This window comes from Euprymna scolopes, chromosome 46, assembly GCF_053919585.1.
Source record: "Euprymna scolopes isolate OS-2025 chromosome 46, ASM5391958v1, whole genome shotgun sequence".
Taxonomy (NCBI): Eukaryota; Metazoa; Mollusca; class Cephalopoda; order Sepiida; family Sepiolidae; genus Euprymna; species Euprymna scolopes.
In genome coordinates, this window is record NC_136527.1 from 132,855,185 (window position 1) to 132,878,289 (window position 23,105).

At 36.3% G+C, this 23,105-nt stretch overlaps 1 protein-coding gene across 1 annotated transcript in view; it reads left to right on the forward strand.

Annotated features, from left to right (window-relative positions):
* Positions 1-23,105, forward strand: part of LOC145271169 (protein SFI1 homolog) — a 324,462-nt gene that overhangs the window by 177,833 nt on the left and 123,524 nt on the right. Inside the window, exons 14-16 of the mRNA XM_080126698.1 lie at positions 181-311; positions 12,464-12,545; positions 17,834-17,926. Coding sequence (XP_079982824.1) covers positions 181-311; positions 12,464-12,545; positions 17,834-17,926 — 306 coding nt within the window. The remainder of the gene's footprint in view (positions 1-180; positions 312-12,463; positions 12,546-17,833; positions 17,927-23,105) is intronic.

Here is a 23,105-nt window from a genome sequence, read left to right on the forward strand (position 1 = left end):
ATTTTGTTCTTTATTTTCTATTTTATTATTGTTTTAATTTAAAAAAAAAAAAAAAAACCCACCCACACACAAACACACACACACACACTCCAGGGCATCACACCCAGTCAATGCCAGGTAGCCCTGTTGTTTTCCTTCCGCAGAGGTGATATACAAACTTTTTGTTTTTCTTTTCCGTAGACGCAATATGCAAAAGCCGACGCCCATTTTTATGTATCGTGGTTCCCAAAATATCTCCAGAATTGGAGAGAAGCTGTAAAAATTGTCAAGAGACGGAAACGGTTGAAGGGTCAAGCACAGGAATATTGGGAGTAAGTAATTATTTCCTTGTGATTCCTAAATTTTGTATTCATCTTCTATGTATTTAAAAGGCAAAATGTGTGTGTGTGTGCATTTTTTTCTGTATGTCCACAAAGGCTTTTTTTTCGGGGTGGTTCTTGGGTTGGTTGCTCATTCTTATAACTTTTTATATGCTACCGAGATGATAATATCCAAGATTTACGAAACTACTTTAATTTTGAACCGTTTTAAATCATCTATAAATATAAAAGCAAAAATGCCTCATCCTCCCTACTCTCCAGACCTTGCTCCCTGTGACTTTTGGTTATTCCCTAAGCTCAAGGAAAACATTAGAGACTGATTGAGGAGATGAAAGAGATTGTGCTCACAAGAGGACTTCCATGGGCGAGAAGTTGTTTGAACGGTACAATAAGGGCATTGCAACCGAAGGAGATTACTTCAAAGGAGACTAGACTATTAATAAAAGTGTTCATACTTATTGAAGGCACCTCATAATATATCTAATAAGCTCTTTAATTATAATATATAATAATATATAATAAAATATAAAATATATATATATACTTGTTTATTGTTATATAAACATGTTCACATCCTGCTGCTACAAATAGCCACTTGTTTCAATCAAACAACAGATATCATCAGGCAGCGACTTGACTATTCAAAACTTCAATGATTAATTGAATGAATAATGGATTATTCATTGAACTTTTGAATAGTCAAGTCGCTGCCTGATGATATCTGTTGTTTGATTGAAACAAGTGGCTATTTGTAGCAGCAGGATGTGAACATGTTTATATAACAATAAACAAGTATTATCAGCTCTTTTTATTGAGCACTATCTAACAACCTCGTTGAATTCATTAGTCCATTACTTTTGAATATAAAACCCCGAGTATATATATATATATATATATATACAAGCAAAAGTATGTGTCGTTGACTGGGTTCAAAAACAACCTACAGAAAATGGACTCTGATTTATGAAAGTATGATAGCTTATGAAAAGGAAGGGTTGTAAAGAGATAGCTTCGAATTCGGGGGTATCAAAACCAAAGCAAAATATGACGAAAGTAAAAATAAAATAGATAAACCCCATAATTTATTATACCATACCTGCTCACACTGAAACACTCATCACAATATTCTGTGGATCTATATTGAAAAACCTTGTTAAACTTCGTGACATACTTGCATCCTTTGGAGGTCAGGCGCGAACGAACACCACAATTTTATTATACAATATTTCTTCAAACTGAAACATAATTATAATATATAATAAAATATAAAAGTGAAAATGTGTGCCAGACTATTTGGCCAAGATGGGTTAAATAGAAACCGACTTGAAAAAAAAAAATTTTTTTTTTTAAAACCCCTCGATTGACTAGCCTTAATTTAAACTTTCACAAGACAGACTACGTAAGGGTGCCTGTGCATGAAGTTTTTGTGGCAGGAGGTGCGCAATCTCCAACCACACCTCTCTCGTAAGTCGACATTGTTAAATACCAAGCTTCTCTCTTTACATCATCAACATTCTGATCCACATCTGACATCAATTGAAATGAATGGCTCTCGTCTTCAGGAGGCCTCAAGTTTTGACAAACTTCTTGGCTTGACCATTACTCCTGATCTTAAATGGAACACGTACATCAAATCTGTTGCCAAGGCCGCTGGAAAAATGGTGGGATCTTTCTATCGATCCGGTAGATATCTCACTGCTGATGCAATTCTCTATCTATATAAGAGCCAGGTACGTCCAAGGATGGAATACTGTTGCCACATCTGGGCAGGAGCTGCTAGAAAGGACTTGGCCTTCCTTGATAGAGTTCAAAATAGACTTCGTAGCCTCGTAGGAGATGTCCTTTTCTCCTCCTTGCAACCTCTATCTCACAGAAGAGATGTTGCGAGTTTGTCTCTGATGTATCGTTATTTTCATGGAAAGTGTTCGACTGAGCTTCAATCTATGGTCCCCCCTCGCCAAACTTTCACAAGAAACACTCGTCTAGCTGTAAACACTATCAATAATTCCCCCCCACTCTTTATCTGTGCCTAAACCTAAACGTAGATTCCATGAACAAAGCTTCTTTCTTAGAACTGCACGCCTGTGGAATTGTCTTCCGTTTTCCTGCTTTCCGGCTGACTACAATATGGTTGTGTTCAAGTCTAAAGTAAATAAGTTCTTGATGAGCCGTTCCATATAAGTTATCAAATTTACCAAATTTTCATTACTAATGATCACTATATTGACCAATTTCTACTGTACACTCTTTAACCCTTATCCTTGAGTGGCCTCTTGGCCTTGATAATGTGGTGATGCCTTTGTAAAAAAAAAAAAAAAAAAAGTGAGGTGTATATACAGGACGACTGGAAACAAATGCCGAGATAAGCGGAGAGCACATACAGTGCCCAGAATTCCCAAATGGTCACCAATCTAGTACTAACCAGGCTCAACGTTGCTTAACTTAACAAAAAATCCAATAATTTAATGCCACTCTGTAATGGCAGCCTCAGCTTGACGGGCAGATGCCTCATCAATAGCAGAAATGGGGCGATCAGGTATAGTAGCTGTTTCCACAGACTTCCGGCCATGTTTGAATTGACGATGCCAGCGTTTTACAAGGTCATATGATAAGATATTATCACCATAAGTTTCTTTTGATTTCATCAAAAGTCTCCTGTGGTGTGCGTCCTTTCAAATACAAAAACTGGATCACTGCTCGACATTCAACAGGCTCCATTTCACACCTGACTCAGTTCAAACACCTGTAAAACAGAAACCACAATTAGTTCAGAGCTGTAATTTGCCACATAACCCGTAGAGATATAAATCATTGCATATGCAAAATTTCAGCTATTTGAAACAATTGGAAGTGAGTCAGGGGCATTACTTATTGCACGCCCCTCGTACATACACACATGTATATGTAGGCACATACATATATCGAATTTTTGTAACAATTTTTTATTAACGTTTTTTATAACAATTTTTTGTAACAATTTTTTTTAAGGTGTTTTATAGCAATTTTTTGTAACAATTTTTTATTAACGTTTTTTATAACAATTTTTTGTAACAATTTTTTTTAAGGTGTTTTATAGCAATTTTTTGTCACAATTTTTTGTAACAATGTTTTAACGTTTTTTGTAACAATTTTTTGTTAACGTTTTTTATAACAATTTTTTGTCAAGGTTTTTTATAACAATTTTTTGTAACAATGTTTTCTTAATGTTTTTTGTAACAGTTTCTTGTTAAGGTTTTTGTAACAATTTTTTGTAGCAAGCGTTATCTCTTATTCTGTAAGACTCTCAATTAAGGGAAAACTTTGTTTTTTTTTTTTCTTTTTCTCCTTTTTTTTCAATTATGAGGAAATAAATTTTTGTATAAAATTTACCCTCCGCCTCGATCATCTTTACTTTGGTGATCTGACAGCAAAAAATCCAATCATTTGTAATTTTTAGTTGTGGAGGAGATAGTTTGAAAATGTGGAGGCAGACCAACAGACATGCAGTCATTTATATATCTACTAGCAAGGGGTACCCAGCATTGCCCGGGTGTTTGGGGGGGGTTAAAAAAAAAAATAAGTATGAGGATCGAACCCGAACCGTTGAGGCAAAGTTGTAAATTAAAGTGTGAAAAAAATAAAAAACGTATGATGTTAACCATTGCCCCACCGCGAGATGCTAACGGAAACATGTTTGAATTTATTTAATTATTTGGATTTAGCAGGTGCCCGTCTTAATGAGTTAGTGAGGTCAAGTTTGACTGCGGAATAGTATTCATTTACTGCTGAACGCTTTTTTTAACCCCCTCATCCAAGATTTTCGTCGTCCCCAAGATGTTATAGGAAAAAGACTAACCCACATGTGGCGAGCGACAAATATTGAATATTTATCTTCCCGAAATCGAGCAAATTAAATAGACGGGTGAGCTTCGTTGTTAAGTGTGAGATATTACAATTTGTATGTGATATAAAAAGTTTTAAAAAGTTGTTAAGCGAGCGACCGCTTCTCTGAAAAAAGTCTTTTGTTGACATACAGAAAAAGCGAACAAACATACATACATACATACAAACATTTTCGCTTTTATATATAGATAATATAAAGCTGAATGTCTGTGTGTGTGTCTGGTCACAAATGGGCTCCTGTATGGTTGACTATTTTAAAAAACTGATTACATATAATGATAGAAGATGTATCGAGACACAGGAATGAGTATGTTTGATCTGGCAGAACGGTTCATTAAAATTATGGGGTTTGCGTTCGCGCCTGTTCTATAAAATATGGAAATAAAAAATTAAACAAAAAACGTTTACAAGTGTTTCTGATATAGATATACATAAGAATACTTTGATAAGTATGTTTAACTTAAATAGGGATGATATAATAAAATTGTGGGGTCTGTGTTCGCACCTGGCCTCCATAGAATGGAAATAGGGACAAACTTTAATAAAGTCTTTTCATATCTATCTGCGTAAGTATACTTTGATAATTATGTTTCAGTTTGAAGAAATATGGTATAATATAGAATGGAAATATGTCACAAAGTTTAACAAGGTTTTTTAATATAGATCCACAGAATATTGTGATAAGTGTTTCAGTATGAACAGATATGGTATAATAAATTATGGGGTTTATCTATTTTATTTTTACTTTCATCATATTTTGCTTTGGTTTTGATACCCCCCAAATTCAACCCAAATTTACAACCCTTCCTTTTCATAACCTATCATGTATAAATATAAAAGCGAAAATGTATGTATGTATGTGTGTTCGCTTTTTCTGTGCATCTACAAAAGGCTTCTTTCAGAGAAGCGCTTGCTCGGTTCACAACTTCTTAAAACTTTTTATATCATCTATAAATTGTAATATCTCAGAGTTACCCATGGAGCTCGCCTGTCTATTTAATTTCATTGACTTTCAAACGTTAATTATTCGACATGTTCCGCATCGGCATGCGTTACATTCGGTTTTCGGTATAAAAAAAAGCGAAACTCGACTCTAATCACAGGCCAGTTATCTCAAGAGAGCTAAGTAATGTTTGTTCAATGTCGACTTCGTCATATCAGACTGTAGCTTTCATTTCGCTCCTCCTAATAAACAGGGAGCGGGTTTTTAAAAACAAACAAACCGATTTATTCACCTCATGCAAAACTGTCCCGCACAAAATGCTAACTGCTGAATACCTATCGCCGTCACGTCAATCAAAAACGCGCACCTGTTTTTTTTTTTTTTTAAACACTACTATTTTCCAACTGCGCGTCGTGAAGGCTTCGTTTTTTTTTTTTTACGGGCACCTGTTTTTTTTTTTTGTTTTCTTTTTTTTCACGTTTTCGGGGTTTTTTCACATACCCCGAAAAACACCCGGGCAACGCCGGGTACCCCTCACTAGTACTTTCATAAATCAGTGTCCATTTTTTTTTTTTTTTTTTTTTTTTTTTACACAGTGATTACTACTTATCAAGGCCCGGAAGCCACTCAGGGATAAGGGTTATCGCAAGTACATTACCTTAGTGTGGAGATTTGATGAAGTGTTTACTTAAGGGGGCGGTTCATTAGGAATTTGTTAACATTAGACTTGAAGACATCCAAGTTGTAGTCCGGAGGGAAGCAGGTAGACGGAACAGAGTTCCACAGGCGTGCAGTTCTAAGAAAGAAGCTTTGTTCATGGAATCCGCGTTTTGATTTAGGCACAGATATAGAGTGAGGGAAATTTTTCACAGTGGATTCAGCTAGACGGGTGTTTTTCGTGAAAGATTGGCGAGGGGGGACCAGGGATTGGAGTTCAGATGAGCACCTGCCATGAAAATAACGATAAAACAAGGATAGGCTCGCAACGTCTCTTCTGTGGGAGAGGGGTTGCAGGGTAGAGAAAGGGCATCCCCCACTAAGCCACGAAGTCTATTTTGTACTCTGTCAAGGCATGATAGGCTGTTTTTGGCCGCTCCTGCCCAGATATGGCAACAGTATTCCATCCTTGGACGTACTTGGCTTTTATATAGATAGAGAATTGCATAAATTTTCTGTAGGCTGTTTTTGAACCCAGTCAACAACGGGTACTTTTGCTAGTGTATATATAATACTGATCTCAAAAGTTTAAAAACAATTGACTGGCTAGAATCGAAACCAAAATCACTAGCAGGGCTACCCGGCGTTGCTCGGGACCGTATAAACAATGAAAAAACAAAAGCAGATATTGAACATATGTTTTATTCTTATTATTTGTATATAGGGTATTCAGACATATGGAAATATATCTAGCATAATCTATCTCTTATATCTATAAAAGTGAGAATGTTTGCGCGTGTGTGTGTGAGGTAGCAAGAGAGAGAGCGAGAGAACAATTCTCAACCTATATATTCAACAAATTTTTCATCTACAGATTTGAAAATTGGTATATAAGGTATTCAGACATATGGAAATATATCTAGCATAATCTATCTATTATGCCTATAAAAGTGAGAATGTGTCTGTGTGTGAGAGAGAGAGAGAGAGAGTAAGAACAATTCTCAACCTACTACTACTACTACTATATAAATTACCGTCTTATATTCATATACCTTTATCATCGAGGCGCCTTCGGGCCTTGATAAGTGATGAATCCCTTGTAAAAAAGGAGTAAATGCAGAATGTGAACAAAGAGACAAAACGGTAAATGACATAATAAGTGAATGCAGCAAACTAGTCCGAACATAATACAAAAGACACAACCGTGTGGCGAAAGGCAGTATATTGGCAACTATGCAAACGACTGGATTTTGAACACGCAAACAAATCGTACTGAACCAAACTGGAAACAGTACTTGAAAACGAAAACTAAAACTTCTCTGGGACATGTCTATATAAATAAACTCACCCAAGCAAGGAGATCAGCTACGATGATAATTAACAAAAGAAAAAATTCTTCCTAAATCGTAAATTTTGCCGTCCCAGCAAGCCACAAGGTGACGATCAAGAAGTTATAAAACGAAGCAAATTCATGGAACTTCCCATAGAACTGAAATATATATGGAACATGGAAGTTAATATAATATTCGATATAGAGTTATCTTTATAATAATACTAGCAGGGGTGCCCGGCGTTGCTCGGGTGTTTGGAGATGTATGCTGTGCAAAAAAACAAAAAAAATGGTTAATTTTTTAAAACTTTGACCCCTATTATGACCCCTTAAAATTTATAGTTTCGGGCTCAAATCACTTTATTAAGTTAGATCCAGGTTCAAGGAACCTATATCTAAAATTTCAAGTGTCTAGACCCAAAATTGTCGGAGGAGTTTGGTAGAGTTCTTAAAGGCCAAATCGTTGAAATTTGACCCCTTAACAGCCAAATTTCTGGCTGACACCCGTCACATCGATTTTCCCAAATCTCAGTACCCGGTATTTCAAATTTCGAGTCTATAGACTAAAAATTGACAGAGTTATTGCGTAGGGAAATGTACACAGACAGACACACACACAGACAGACAGACATGTTCACTTTTATAGATATATAGAAATACATAATCTGCATAAATTAAAATATATTTAAGCGTATTTTACGACGCCAGAAGGCCTGCTAGCTTAATTATAAAAATATTTCGAAAATGTCATTTTTTTTACAAGCATCAAATTTTTTTTTTTTTTAGTATAAAAATATTTCTTTCATAAGTTTTATAAAGTGTCATTGCATACCAAGCTGTTTATTAAAAGTTAAGGTTCACTGTAAACACATATGTTACACCAAAATAAAAACGCTTCAGATAATGTCTTGATATTCAATTCAGTTTCTCACATGACATCTTATGAAGTTAGTAGAAATGTTACAGACTTTTGAATCTCAAACACTTTCAATACTGTGCACTGATATTTTATTTTTTGGAATATAAGCACATTCATGATTTTTTTTTTTTACAAACGTCAAAAAATTTCACATTGTGTAGCAATGTACTGAAACAATTATAAAAATATTTGTTTTTATTTTGGATGATGCATGGCATCTGAAGAGAGATTTTTCTAACAAAATGAAAGTATAATTTTTAGCAATAGGTATCTAGGAAAAGGCCACTACATATGTTATAAATTCCAAATTTCCACAACCTGGCAAATACTGGTACACGCTAGCAAATTTAGATTTGCAATTACAGAATATGATTCTAATTTTTTCCTTTGCTCTTTATTCTAACACTACACTAAGTTTACTGTTTTATTTCGCTACAGTTGATATTGTGTAGAACAATAAGAAAATCATAGTGAACAATGCATTCAACAAAATTCCACACACATTTCTAGATACCTATATCTAATAAGTTCAAAAGAAAGGACACACTTAGGGAGGTATTTTGGTGGTCAAGTCACTAAATAGAGATTAGCTGGTTTCCCGGCATAGCCCAGGATGTAATAAAGATTGACTGAAATACATGTTCTAGCTGGTTTCTAGGCGTTGCCAGGGATGGAATATAGACACATTATGTTGTATATTACCTGTTCTCTTCTCCCTAAGGTAAAACAATTTCATATACATGCTGTAAATTACCTATGCTAGGGATAAAACATGAACAATACCAGTCCTAGGGTAGATAAAACAAATAATACATAGAGATGAAAGATTCCTCTCCCCTAAGAATAAAACATATGTTCAATATCTGCTTTTGTTTTTTTCATTGTTTATACGGTCCCGAGCAACACCGGGTAGCCCTGCTAGTCTATATATATAAATCTCTTGTGGAGCTGGTTTCCTGTTTCGCTTCAGTTTCAATAAGTTTTTGTTTTTACAAAAAAAAAAAAAAAGAAAACGTCATCAAGCTGGCCATCTTCTTTTACGAACACGATCTTTAAAGAATAGCAGTCAGTCTATATCTCACATTTAAGTTTGTCAGTCCGTTTTTCTGTAACGTTTGTTTGGAATGGTATCCCCATCGCTAAATGCGTAGCTTAAATGTGCACACTTTTGTGTTTTCGTTTATCTCTCAACAAAGGTTCTGATGTCCAAACACTCACCGTCTTCCTAATTCAAATGTCTGAACGAAGTTGTCAATCTGAGCAGACAAACAAGGGAGATAATCAGTTCTTTTTGGTAGTCGTTACTATTTGAGCTATCGTCAGGTGGATAAGAAATACTATTAAATGAACCAAGCAGCTATTTTTACCAGCTAAAATCCTATAAGAGAACAATCCACAAAGAATGCAATCATTTGACCCATCTCGCGGCCTTGTGTCTCAGAGGAAATGCCAAGTTCCAATTTTAACAAACATTTTGGACTCCTTAGCAACTATTTTTACCGGCTTTTCTCTGTATATATCTATATATATAAAAGCGAAAATGTATGTATGTATGTGTGTTCGCTTTTTCTGTGTGTCTAAAAAAGGCTTCTTTCAGAGAAGCGGTCGATCGGTTCACAACTTTTTAAAACTTTTTATATCACATACAAATCGTAATATCTCACACTTAACAACGAAGCTCGCCTGTCTATTTAATTTGCTCGATTTCGGGAAGATAAATATTCAATATTTGTCGCTCGCCGCATGTGGATTAGTCTTTTTCCTATAACATCTTGGGGGCGAGGAAAAAAGCGTTCAGCAGTAAATACTATCCCGCAGTCAAACTTGATCTCATTAACTCATTAAAACGAGCACCTGCTAAATCCAAGTAATTAAATAAATTCAAACGTGTTTCCGTAAGCATGTCGCGGTGGGGCAATGGTTAGCGTCGCACTTTTTTTTTTTTCCACAACTTTGCCTCAACGGTTCGGGTTCGATCCTCATACTTTTTTTTTAACACCCCCAAACACCTGGGCAACGCCGGGTACCCCTCGCTAGTATATATATATAAAAGCGTAAATGTATGTGTGTGTGTGTGTGTTCGCTTTTTGTGTATGTCTACAAAAGGCTTTTTTGTCCGTGATTCTCGATTGGCTCGCTTCTCCTTAAAACTTTTTATATGCTGTCTAAATAATAATATCTATGACTACGAAACTCTGGTCGCAGCTATCTTTAATTTACCCGGCTTTTACAAGCTATTTTTGAGATATTTTTCGATCGCCGCATAGCGGGGAAAACAGAAACTGGCTTCCAGCGTAAAACTAGGTCAGACATCATGCGACTTAACGTTAATTTCGCTTTATAAACGTCAACTTAATGCACCTATCAATTCGTCTGTTCCCATGGTAGAGATGATTAGGTCGCAGATTTTTTTTTTTTTTTCCATTTCCTTTCCACCTCCGCGTCAAAGGTTTGGGGTTCAAGCCTACCTTTCTACTAAAACTTGTTTTTATTGTTCTTTTACACCTCCAAACACCCGGCGAACATTTTTTTTTTTTTTTTTTTTTAAACGGGGTTGTTTTGATCTACCTGCCCCCCACCCTCCAATACACACACACCTCCAAACACCCGGGCAATGCCGGGTACCCCCCCCCCGCTAGTATATATATATATATATATATATATATATATATATATATATATATAAAACGACAGTTCACAAAAAATAGAATAATTTGATACTCTTGTGACCTTGCGTCTCGGAGGAGATGCACTTTGAATAGACAGTAAGATATACACACATAGTAAGTTTAATGAATTAGGTCTTTTTTTTTTTTTGATCCCCCGACAAAAGGAGGGTGGTCCTGTAAATTCACCCTTGTCCGTTTGTCTGTCCGCACTTTTCTCAATAACTACGGAATTTTTTTAAAAATTTTGCACAAACATTAAACATGATATGACTAAAAGTGTAACAGAATGGATTTTCTGCGGAAAGTCTGACCCCCCCCCACGACATTTAGGTTAAAATGGCTAAAATTGACTCTTTTGTGTTTATTAAAAAAAAAGAATTGATGCCTTGGATTTTTATAAAAACTTTCTAAAAAGTTGTAACTGATTTCTATATAATTTTCTTTGTCTATACTTCGCGATAACTCTTGCGTGTGCCCCAGGGGCTCTTTTAGGGCTAATAAATTAAAAAACACTCCATTTTTGGGACTATTTTACCATATTTGTCCAAAATTTTCTGTGTGTGTGTATTTAACATTTTTGCATGATGTTGAACTCAAATTTAAATTTGTTAAGCCCTCGGGGGAATTTAGGGGCTGAATGGAGAGTGGGGGCAATGCTGAACTTAGTCACTTATTTATTTATTTATTTTATTTTTTTTTTTTTTTGACAAATTTAAATATGTTAAGTCCTTGGGGACTTTTGGGACTAAATGGGGAGGGGGGTAAATGATGGACTTGGTCATTTTTTTTTTTTTTGCATGGTGCAGAACTCAAATTTACATATGCTAAGGCCTAAAACCCACACTGTTTGCTCATTTTCACCAGGATTTGACGTCCCTTGGGAACTTTTGAATGAGGAGGAGGGAGGGGGGGGTAAATATGTTAAGCCCTCGGGGAATTTAGGGGCTGAATGGGGGCAATGCTGAACTTAGTCATTTCTTTATTTATTTTATTTTTTTTTTACATCCCCTGGGGACTTTGGGGGCTAAATGGGAAGGGGGGGAGTAAATGCTGAACCGAGTCATTTCTTTGTGGGTTTTTTTTTTTTTTTTGCATGGTGCAGAACTCAAATTTACATATGTTAAAGCCTTAAATTGCACCGTTTGTTCATTTTGACCAGGATTTGACATCCCCCTGGGAACTTTGGGGGCTAAATGGGAGAGGAAGTTTCCAAAATACGTGATTTCTCCGCAAACAAAACCCCGAGGGAGTTATCTGCTCCTGTCCTTATGTCATATATTTCCTTTTTTACGTCATTTCCTGTTCACTACGTCACTAGCGGAGAGCAACTTTTTAACAGCCACATTGTTCCTATTTTAACAACATTGTTTCCATTATTTTACCAACTTTATAGTAGTAGTAGTAGTAGTACCACTGTATATTTGCGTCTGTTTCTCACATTATCACATTTCAACCTTGTGTCATAAATGCAGGAAATGAAATAGTGATTATTACAACAAGTAAATGCGTTTGCGTGACTTTCCAAATCAAGAGTTTGTCATTTGAAAGCCAAGTTCCTTAGTTACACTTTCGGATGAGACCAAATCATCCCAAATCTGATGGAAGGCAGAGGAAGTTCATTCAATTTGATCTTCATTCCAAATCACCATTTTTTTTTTTTTTTTTTTTTTTTAGGCTTCGTTTCACTGTGCACCCACGGGGGACCATACATGCTTCATTTGTTTTTTTTTTCTTTTTCTTCAGAGAAAATACACTGTACAACACATTTTATACTTGGCAAGAGGCCACGAGCCAAAATCAAAAATACCAACAGATGGAAATAACGGTGAGATGTTTTTTTTTTTATATGTTCTGCATTTAAACTTGCCGACATATTACTGTATGCGTTATTCATTTATCCAAATATTTTGATCGTTAAAAACCATCCTTGGTGTATGATTACTATTTCCTGTTAGATAATCACTGCTTTCCATAGTTGTCGTAGCTTGGTCTTTTGTATTAACCTGAACACCCTATAATAATTTTTTTTTTTTACATAAGCATCACCACATTACTTAAGAAGGATTTAATTACATTATGAATGTCAGTCAAAGAATGAATAATGCAAATGAAATTATATTGTTTAAAATAGGTTAGATTAGAATTGAGGATTCTTTTGTTTGTCAAGAGTGTGTTGGACAAACATATGGAAAGCCATATGAAATTAGTCATGTTTGAAAAACACACTTCTGACGTCATAGATAAAAGGGAAATCTAAGAGTTTTTTTTTACATAGACATCACCACGTTATCAAGGCCAAGAGGCCACTCAAGGATAAGTGTAAAAGAGTGTACAGTAGAAATTGGACAGTATAGTAATCATTAGTAATGAAAATTTGGTAAAGTTGATAACTTATATGGAACGGCTCATCAAGAACTTATTTACGTTAGACTTGAACACAACCATATTGTAGTCAGCCGGAAAGCAGGAAATCGGAAGACAATTCCACAGGCGTGCAGTTCTAATAAAAAAGCTTTGTTCATGGAATCTACGTTTAGGTTTAGACACAGATGAAGAGTGGGGGGAATTATTGATAGTGTTTACAGCTAGACGAGTGTTTCTTGTGAAAGTTTGGCGAGGGGGGACCATAGATTGAAGCTCAGTCGAACACTTTCCATGAAAATAACGATACATCAGAGACAAACTTGCAACATCTCTTCTGTGAGATAGAGGTTGCAAGGAAGAGAAAAGGACATCTCCTACGAGGCTACGAAATCTATTTTGAACTCTATCAAGGCAGGACAAGTCCTTTCTAGCAGCTCCTGCCCAGATGTAGCAACAGTATTCCATCCTTGGACGTACCTGGCTCTTATACAGATAGAGAATAGCATCAGCAGTGAGATATTTATCGGATCGATAGAAAGAGCCCACCATTTTTCCAGCGGCCTTGGCAACAGATTTGATGTACGTGTTCCATTTAAGATCAGGAGTAATGGTAAAGCCCAGAAGCTTGTCAAAACTTGAGGCCTCCCCAAGACGAGAGCCATTCATTTCAGTTGATGCCAGATTTGGATCAGAACGTTGATGATGTAAAGAGAGAAGCTTGGTTTTAGATGCATTAAAAGTAACAAGCCACCTCTTTCCCCATTGTACCACTTGCTCAAGATCAGAGGAGAAAGAATCAGAGAGAACTTGGTCATATACGGTCTTAGATGTGCTACCACTAAGAGCTTCAGATTCATCAACCACTACTCTTATGAGTATTTTGAACTCTATCAAGGCAGGACAAGTCCTTTCTAGCAGCTCCTGCCCAGACGTGGCAACAGTATTCCATCCTTGAACACACCTGGCTCTCTTATTACAGCAGAGACAAACTCGCAACATCTCTTCTATGAGATAGAGGTTGCAGGGAAGAGAAAAGGACATCTCCTACGAGGCTACGAAATCTATTTTGAACTCTATCAAGGCAGGACAAGTCCTTTCTAGCAGCTCCTGCCCAGATGTGGTAACAGTATTCCATCCTTGGACATACCTGGCTCTCTTATTACAGCAGAGACAAACTCGCAACATCTCTTCTGTGAGATAGAGGTTGCAGGGAAGAGAAAAGGACATCTCCTACGAGGCTACGAAGTCTATTTTGAACTCTATCAAGGCAGGACAAGTCCTTTCTAGCAGCTCCAGCCCAGACGTGGCAACAGTATTCCATCCTTGGACATACCTGGCTCTCTTATTACAGCAGAGACAAACTTGCAACATCTCTTCTATGAGATAGAGGTTGCAGGGAAGAGAAAAGGACATCTCCTACGAGGCTACGAAGTCTATTTTGAACTCTATCAAGGCAGGCCAAGTCCTTTCTAGCAGCTCCTGCCCAGACATGGCAACAGTATTCCATCCTTGGACATACCTGGCTCTCTTATTACAGCAGAGACAAACTCGCAACATCTCTTCTGTGAGATAGAGGTTGCAGGGAAGAGAAAAAGACGCTCCTACAAGGCTACGAAGTCGATTTTGAACTCTATCAAGGCAGGTCAAGTCCTTTCTAGCAGCTCCTGCCCAGATGTGGCAACAGTATTCCATCCTTGGACGTACCTGGCTCTTATATAGATAGAGAATTGCATCAGCAGTGAGATATCTACTGGATCGATAGAAGGATCCCACCATTTTTCCAGCGGCCTTGGCAACGGATTTGATGTACATGTTCCATTTTAGATCAGGAGTAAAGGTCAAGCCCAGAAGCTTGTCAAAACATGAGGCCTCCCCAAGACGAGAGGCCGTTCATTTCAATTGATGCCAGATGGGGATCAGAGCATTGATGATGTAAAGATAGAAGCTTGGTTTTCAGATGCATTAAAAGTAACCAGCCACCTGTTTCCCCATTGTACCACTTGCTCAAGATCAGAGGAGAGAGTAATCGTTAGTAATGTAAATTTGTTAACTTTTTACTATTTCCTGTTAGATAATCACCGCCTTCCATAGTTGTCGTTGCCTCACAATGTTTTGGCCAACTAATCCTGTGGGCTTTTTTTTTTTTTTTTCCACAAAGGCATCTCCACTTATCAAGGCCAAGAGGCCACTCGAGGATAGGTGAGGGGATTAAAAGGGCGTACAGTAGACAATTGGACAATATAGTAATAGTTAGTAATGAAAATTCGGCCTTGGCAACGGATTTGATGTACGCGTTCCATTTCAGATCAGGAGTAAAGGTCAAGCCCAGCAGCTTGTCAAAACATGAGGCCTCCCCAGAGCGAGAGGCCGTTCATTTCAATTGATGCCATATGGGATCAGAGCGTTGATGATGTAAAGATAGAAGCTTGGTTTTTTAGTAACCAGCCACCTCTTCTGTTTTTATTTATTTATTTTTATTTTATTTTATTTTTTTTTTTTTGTTACAAAGGCATCGCCACTTATCAAGGCCAAGAGGCCACTCGAGGATAGGGGGGGTTAAAGGGTGTACAGTAGTCAATTGGACAATGAAGTAATCGTTAGTAATGAAAATTTGGTAAATTTGCTAACTTAAGTGGAACGGCTCATCAAGAACTTGTTTACGTTGGACTTGAACACAACCATATTGTAGTCAGCTGGAAAGCAGGCAAACGGAAGACAATTCGACAGGCGTGCAGTTCTAAGAAAGAAGCTTCGTTCGTGGAATCTACGTTTAGGTTTAGGCACAGATAAAGAGTGGCCTTATTCAGGTGTTTAACCATGACGGGATAGGAATACTGAGTCTGTTAACTGTATCCCCAGTAATTACTTCCTTCCATAAATATCTTAAACTTATCAAGGCCAAAAGGCCACTCGAGGATATTACTACCTTCCATAGTTTTTGTCTCACCATGTTTCGGCCGACTAATCCTCAGACCTTCTGCCGACATATTGCTGTACGGGTCATTCGTCCATCCAAAGATTCTATGTTAAAAACCATCCTTGGTGGTCCTGAATATGACCTTAAACTAGATCCGATGGTGAAGCCCCAGCTTGCGGGCTTTGGGGTGTCTGGAGCCACCCCTTAATAGCCATTGCTCCCAGGCCCACTCTGACCCAGAGTGGTAGTATGTTTTTTTTTTTTGTTTTACGGCATATCAACCCTTTTCAGGTTATTTAATGCCAAGTCCAGTGATTTTTTAATAGAGTATATGTGTTTTTTAAGTCAGTTTCTATTTAACCCATAGTTGGGACCCTAACAGGTACTACCACTCTGGGTCAGAGTGGACCTGGGAGCAATGGCAATTAAAGGGTTGCTCCACACTCCCCAAAGCCCGCAAGCTGGGGCCTCACCATCGGATATAGTTTAAGGTCATGGAGTGGTAGTATCTGTTAGGGTCTCAACTATGGGTTTAATAGAAACGGACTTCGAAAAAAATGTATTCTATTAGAAAAAAGTTTCTTAAAAATAACTGGATTCGTACTGTGCATAGGATTGTTTGGAAATCAAATTTTTTAAAAATTGATAATAATTATTTTTAAATTGACAAACCAAGTTTCTCTTTTTTGCTGTCATCTTTTACCGTTTTTTCATTTTTAACTTGGAGCATAAAAACATTGAACGCATAAAAGCAAAATAAATTAACATCATTGGAATGCTTATTTTATTCTCTTTTCATCAATGTAATTCTTTTAAAAATTGACTCACAAATAAAAAAGATATGACTTGTAATGCTACTATTATTACTGTTACTATCAATATCATTATTATCACAACTAATATTTTCTTTTTTTTTTTTTTTACATCAATCTATATATATATATAAAAGTGAACGTGTTTGCCTGTCTGATAATAACTTGATTTGAGCCCAAAACAATAAATATTAAGGGCTCATAATAGGGGTCAAAGTTTTTAAAAAATTACCGTTTTTTTTTTTTTTCTCAGCATACACCTCCAAATACCCGGGCAATGTCGGGCCGAAATGCTAGTATATTACATATGAGAGTTGTTTGTAGAATTTCCACAGGTCCTGCTAGTTATTGTTAATATTATTATTATTATTCTTACTAGCATGGGTGCCCGGCGTTGCCCGGATGTTTGGAGGTGTATGCTGAGCAAAAAAAAAAAAAAAACGGTCAATTTTTTTATCTTTGACCCCTATTATGACTCCTTAAAATGTATTGTTTTGGGCTCAAATAAAGTTATTAAGTTAGATCCATGTCCAAGGAACCTATATCTAAAATTTCAAGTGTTTAGACCCAAAATTGTCGGAAGAGTTTGGTAGAGTTCTCAAAGGTCCGATCGTTGAACCTTGACCCCTTAACAGCCAAATTTCTAACCGAAAATCGATCACGTATATCAAATTTCGAGTCTGTAGATTGAAATAGACATACATTATAGATATATCGATTATTTTATTTTTTTTTCCTTTGGAATACTTTTTTTCAAAATGTTTTGATCAATGTAACTTCCAAGCTACTTCAGGTGTATTTTGTAAAACTCAAGATCCTTAATTAATTCAGAAGGGGATAACATACTATGGCTATCTTCATAGAATCACAGTAGATCACACCCAAATATCTTATAAAAACCAACGTGGTCTTTAACACCTGTTTCAATTTCAAATTTTTTTTTTATTTGTCTGAATTGGGACTCCACTGAAACATGTATGCATATGTGTAATCAATTATTATTATACTATTTTAATGCAGGCTGTTTCGCATTATGATCGACGTCTGTTACATGGTTCGATGAAAATCTGGCAGAAGCGAACATCCGATTGTCTGAAGTGCTGCCACCTACTGGTGAGTAAACGCGATTGTCCAGCATTGATTTCCTTGTGTAATGTTGTGACCCTTTCGGCTGTGATCATAGCGTAGTATCTGTTAACTGTGGCAAGCGTGACCAAAGATCCAAACATTATTATTAACTGATTTGAGTGACGGCAGGTCGCTGGATCAATTATTATGATTAGAAAAATAAACAATTAAATTGGGAAAAAAATGATTGGCATATATAAAATAATAATATCGCAAAAGGAATGTGAGAATAGAAAATAGATGTAAACATGATTTATGGTTCACATAAACAAATAACTAGATTGGGGTTACATCAGCTGTTGGTCTGAGACATGTGATGAGATGTAGATTTGGGGAGATTCTAGTCGGTCGTTAGCTGGACATCAGAGAGAACAGACGACTCAAAAGAGGGAGTTGGTATCTCCATGACGCAGGGGGTGGCATCATCTCAGGCAACCAACTAAAAAAAAAAAAAAATAGTAAGGGAGAGAACTTGAATGCCTACTAGACACTATCCTCGAGTATCTAAGGTCTCTCTATACAGGCGTTTGTCAGAACAATCTGGATACTTTTCCATAGAAGTAAACCCTGACCAAATATTCAAAATCACATAATATTTGCAGCCCAAAAAAGATCTCCTCACTACGGCTACTCCACAGCTTTTCCGAGGAATGGTGCACCTCTCCAAGTGATGTTACCTCAAGTAATAGCACGAAGCTGGATACTCCACCAGACTAGATAAATTCTTGTCCTGGAATCCATAAGACCAAAACGAAAGATATACTACAACGTATCAAAAATGGTTAATTAAGGAGAGGGAAATTATGTTCTCAATTTCTTTACTAACTCAGTACTTGAGAGATAAAGTACTTTAATGGAACATTCGAATATCTATGTATCTCATATAGAGTTCAAGTGTTAGCCTCTGGTTGTGGGCCCCTTGATTTCTGAGAACTTCGAATGAAGTAAAATAAAACAAGAGAGATACATTATATACAAGAACTAATAAATATTTACATTAATCGGTTGAGATTATTAATCCCTTTCTTTATCCATTAGACTAGTTCTGTTTAAAATAGATAATACACGTTTAAAGCATAGCGTTACATTTAAAACAGGTGATTAAACGTTTAAAATAAATAAAATTACTATGAGATGATTGATTAACGATTGAAATAAGTAGTATATAAAATATCTATGAGATGGTTAACTACTGAGTGGGAAAATGTCCTTTCAGCTTTTTATATATATATATATATATATATATATATATATATATATATATATATATATATAGTGGAGATGGTAATTAATAAAAACTGAGGAAAGTGCTCAATACTCTTGTAGAGCAAATATGCGTTTCATTTTTTTTTTTATTTCCGTATCTTTCTGTTAAGTTACATTATTGTTTCGGCTACTCGGCCGTTTGTTTTGGGCCGTCTGTAGCGCCCTCAGACTTGTACTGTAAAAGTCTGAGGACGCTACAGACGCCCCCCCCCAAAAAAAAAACAAAAAAACGGCCGAGTAGCCAAAACAATAATGTACCTATTTACTATGCCTCCCCACGGGACAGAGTTAGACACCAGGGTCGTTTTTTTAACGTGGAGAAAAGGTACAAAAAATAAAAATTGTCTCAGTCGTGAAGGATTTCTCCTCCACCGAAAGAGAACAAGAAATAGAAGTGCAGCATCTGAAGAACAGATGGTATTTATTTGCTCCCCCACCGAGGTTGTGGGCCCCTTGATTTCTGCGAACTTTGACAGTAAAATGAAATCTATAAATATAAAAGCGAAAATGTATGTATGTATGTATGTATGCTTTTCCTCGATGTCCACAAAAGGCTTCTTTCAGAGAAGCGCTTGTTCGCTTCACAACTTCTTAAAACTTTTTATATCATCTATAAATTGTAATATCTCACAGTTAACCAGGGAGCTCGCCTGTCTATCATATTTTATTGACTTTCAAAGCTAAGTAGCGTTTGGTCAATGTCGACTTCGTCATATCAGACTGTAGCTTTCATTTCGAGACGAGACGCTCCCCCTAATAAACAGGGAGCGGGTTTTTAAAAACAAACAAACCGATTTAAAAACTGTCCCGCACAAAATGCTATCGCCGTCACGTCAATCAAAAACGCGCACCTGTTTTTTTTGTTTTTTTTTTCACTTTACTATTTTCCAACTGCGCGTCGTCAAGGCTTCGTTTTTTTTTTCACGGGCACCTGGTTTTTTTTTTTCACATTTCGGGTTTTTTTCACACACACCTACAAACACCCGGGCAACGCCGGGTACCCCTCGCTAGTAAAATATAAAACCCAACTATTCAACGTGTACGTCGTTATGAAATATATTACACAACAGGACCCTTTTTAGAGACCCATAATATAACGCTTGTATTATGTCGCGGCCTCTTTCAGACTTTGACAGACTATGGATACCCACGTAGGCGTGCCTGCTCATGAAAGAGTTGCGCTATCTCCAACCACACATATCCTGAGTCGACATTGTTAAATACCAGTGGCAAATGAAGTGTATGTACGGGACGACTGGAAACAAATGCCGATATAAGCGGATAGCACATATATTGCACATACAGTGCCTCCATCCATCCAGCGTGGCCGCAGCCGAGATAGAACTCACTACACGCATTTGTAGTGTAATTCGAATCTTGTTGGTAGCTGAATACTTGATGCTTTGCTAGGGCTCTCTAGGGTATATTTTTATCGTGACGCAATCACTAGATGGGTTGCCTACCACGGCTTATGAGAGTCCCATCTATCCTCAAGAGAAGGATAGACCGCGCCAGTTTCTCAACCTGGTATTTTACCTCACTGTACATACAGCGCCTTGCCTTGCCAAATGGTCACCCATCTAGTACTGGCCAGGTTCGATGTTGCTTAATTTCGGTGATCTGGCGAGAACCGGTGTGTTAACTTTGCTCATCTGATGAGAACTGGTGTGTCGATGCGATTATGCCGAATTGGGTTGCACGGACAATAAAAATATCATATTCCAAAAATTATGTAAATTGATCAGGTAGGGTTTATTGATTTGGTTGTCTGAGATGTTTGGAGTATTTTTAAACGATGAAAGAAAAAAAAAAACATTCAGTTCTTTTCCAGATTAAATCACAATGATGAAGAAAAAATCTGTACAGCATGCCATATTCCAAAAATCGTGTAAATTGGACAAGTAGTTTTTTTTTTCCAAACTTAGTGTAAATTAAAGCACTCAATTGAATTGTCATATCGCAGCAAAAATAAACTATTATGAAAATAGTTTATTAATCTATATATCTATAAAAGTGAAAGTGTCTGTGTACATTTCCCTACACAATAACTCTGTCAATTTTAAGTCTACAAACTCGAAATTTGATAGACAGGGTACTGAGATTTGGAAAAAATCTTTGTGATCAGTTTTCGGCCAGGAATTTGGCTGTTAAGGGGTCAAAGTTCAACGATTTTACCTTTGAGAACTCTACCAAACTCCTCCGACAATTTTGGGTCTAAACACTTGAAATTTTAGATATAGGTTCCTTGGACAAGGATCTAACTTAAAAACTTGATTTAAGCCCAAAACAATAAACTTTAAGGGGTAACAATACGGGTCAAAGTTAAAAAAAAATTGACCTCTGCGGTCTCTACCAAATTACTCAGACAATTTCTGGTCTAAACATTTGAAATTTTACATAAAGGGTATTCAGAGATAGGGCAAGCTTTTTCATCGGTTTGGGTCGAAAATTTGAGTTATCAATATATAAATGTATGTATGTATGTTTGCATGTCTTCCTAAAACTTTCGACAGAGGCGACGGATTTTACCAAGATCAGTATCCTTTTAAAGTTCAACCTTTCATACGACAAATATCAAAAAATTGGCTAAAACTATTAATATATCACCTTCAACTAGGCACTTTTCTACAGGGGGGAGGGTCGCTTATTTCACTGATAATTTTTAAAGATATCCTCTCCTTTCGATTGTCTAGCCTTAATTTAAACATAAGTCACTTCAGGTTTGGCGGTTGTCGTAACCGCAAAAATGTCAGGGTTTTTTCCCCCGTTCTTTTCCTCCTTTGCGGTACGGGTTCGAGCCTGCCTTCCTACTACCTTTTTTTTTTTGCTCAAGCACCTCCAAACATCCGGGCAACACCAGGCACCCGTGCTAGTTATTAATAAAAATGTCATATTCCAAAAGTTGTGTAACTTGATCAAGTTTTTTCCCCCTCCCTCAGTGTACATTAAGGGTAGAAAATTAATTAATGAAAATAGTTTTCGAAGACAATTAGCAAAAGTTTAATTCAAAAATAATAAAAAATTAAAGAGTTCTAATTATATTAAGAAAAGGGAGGTAATTATTTTCCGAAAAAATGTGACCTGCTTTTTAAGATAGTTGATAAATGGGTTTTTTAAACATGTGGTTATAAGCAAAAACATTATTCTTGTCTGGATCCCCAGCCATGTGGGGATCAAAGGTAATGACAGGGCAGATACAGCTGCAAAAAGATCTTCTCACCTTCCAACTGACAATTTTAAAACTATATTATACAGAAAGCAATATGGAGGACCTTTTTGAAAAGGTCAACTCAACAAATATTCTAGCATACCTAAGGAAAGTAAATTTATATAAGAAAATTTAAGGAAATTTAAAGTCACCCAAATATACACATCCATGTATAAATACATTTAATTTCTTAGTTCAATTTTAAAAAAAAAAAGGGAGGAAAGGCTGAAAAAGTCCCCCCCCCCAATAAAAAAAGAACTCCGGCATTAAATGACCACATAGGTTGATATGCCGTAAAACCAATCAATCAATCAATTAATACTGCAATATTTTAAGTTATACATTTATTATATTTTTTACTAGAATATCTTGTCCTTTTCTTTTCCAGTTTTAACAACTAGTCCTTTACTTTTCCATGTTTAAGCTTAACCATATTACTTTTCATGCTCGCATTTTTCTATTGTAATATAAGTTAACATTATATAATCAATTCTTAGTGCTGCAATATTTTAAGTTATACATTTATTATATTTTTTACTAGAATATCTTGTCCTTTTCTTTTTCAGTTTTAACAACTAGTCCTTTACTTTTCCATGTTTAAGCTTAACCATATTACTTTTCATGCTCGCATTTTTCTATTGTAATATAAGTTAACATTATATAATAAATTCTTAATGCTGCAATATTTTA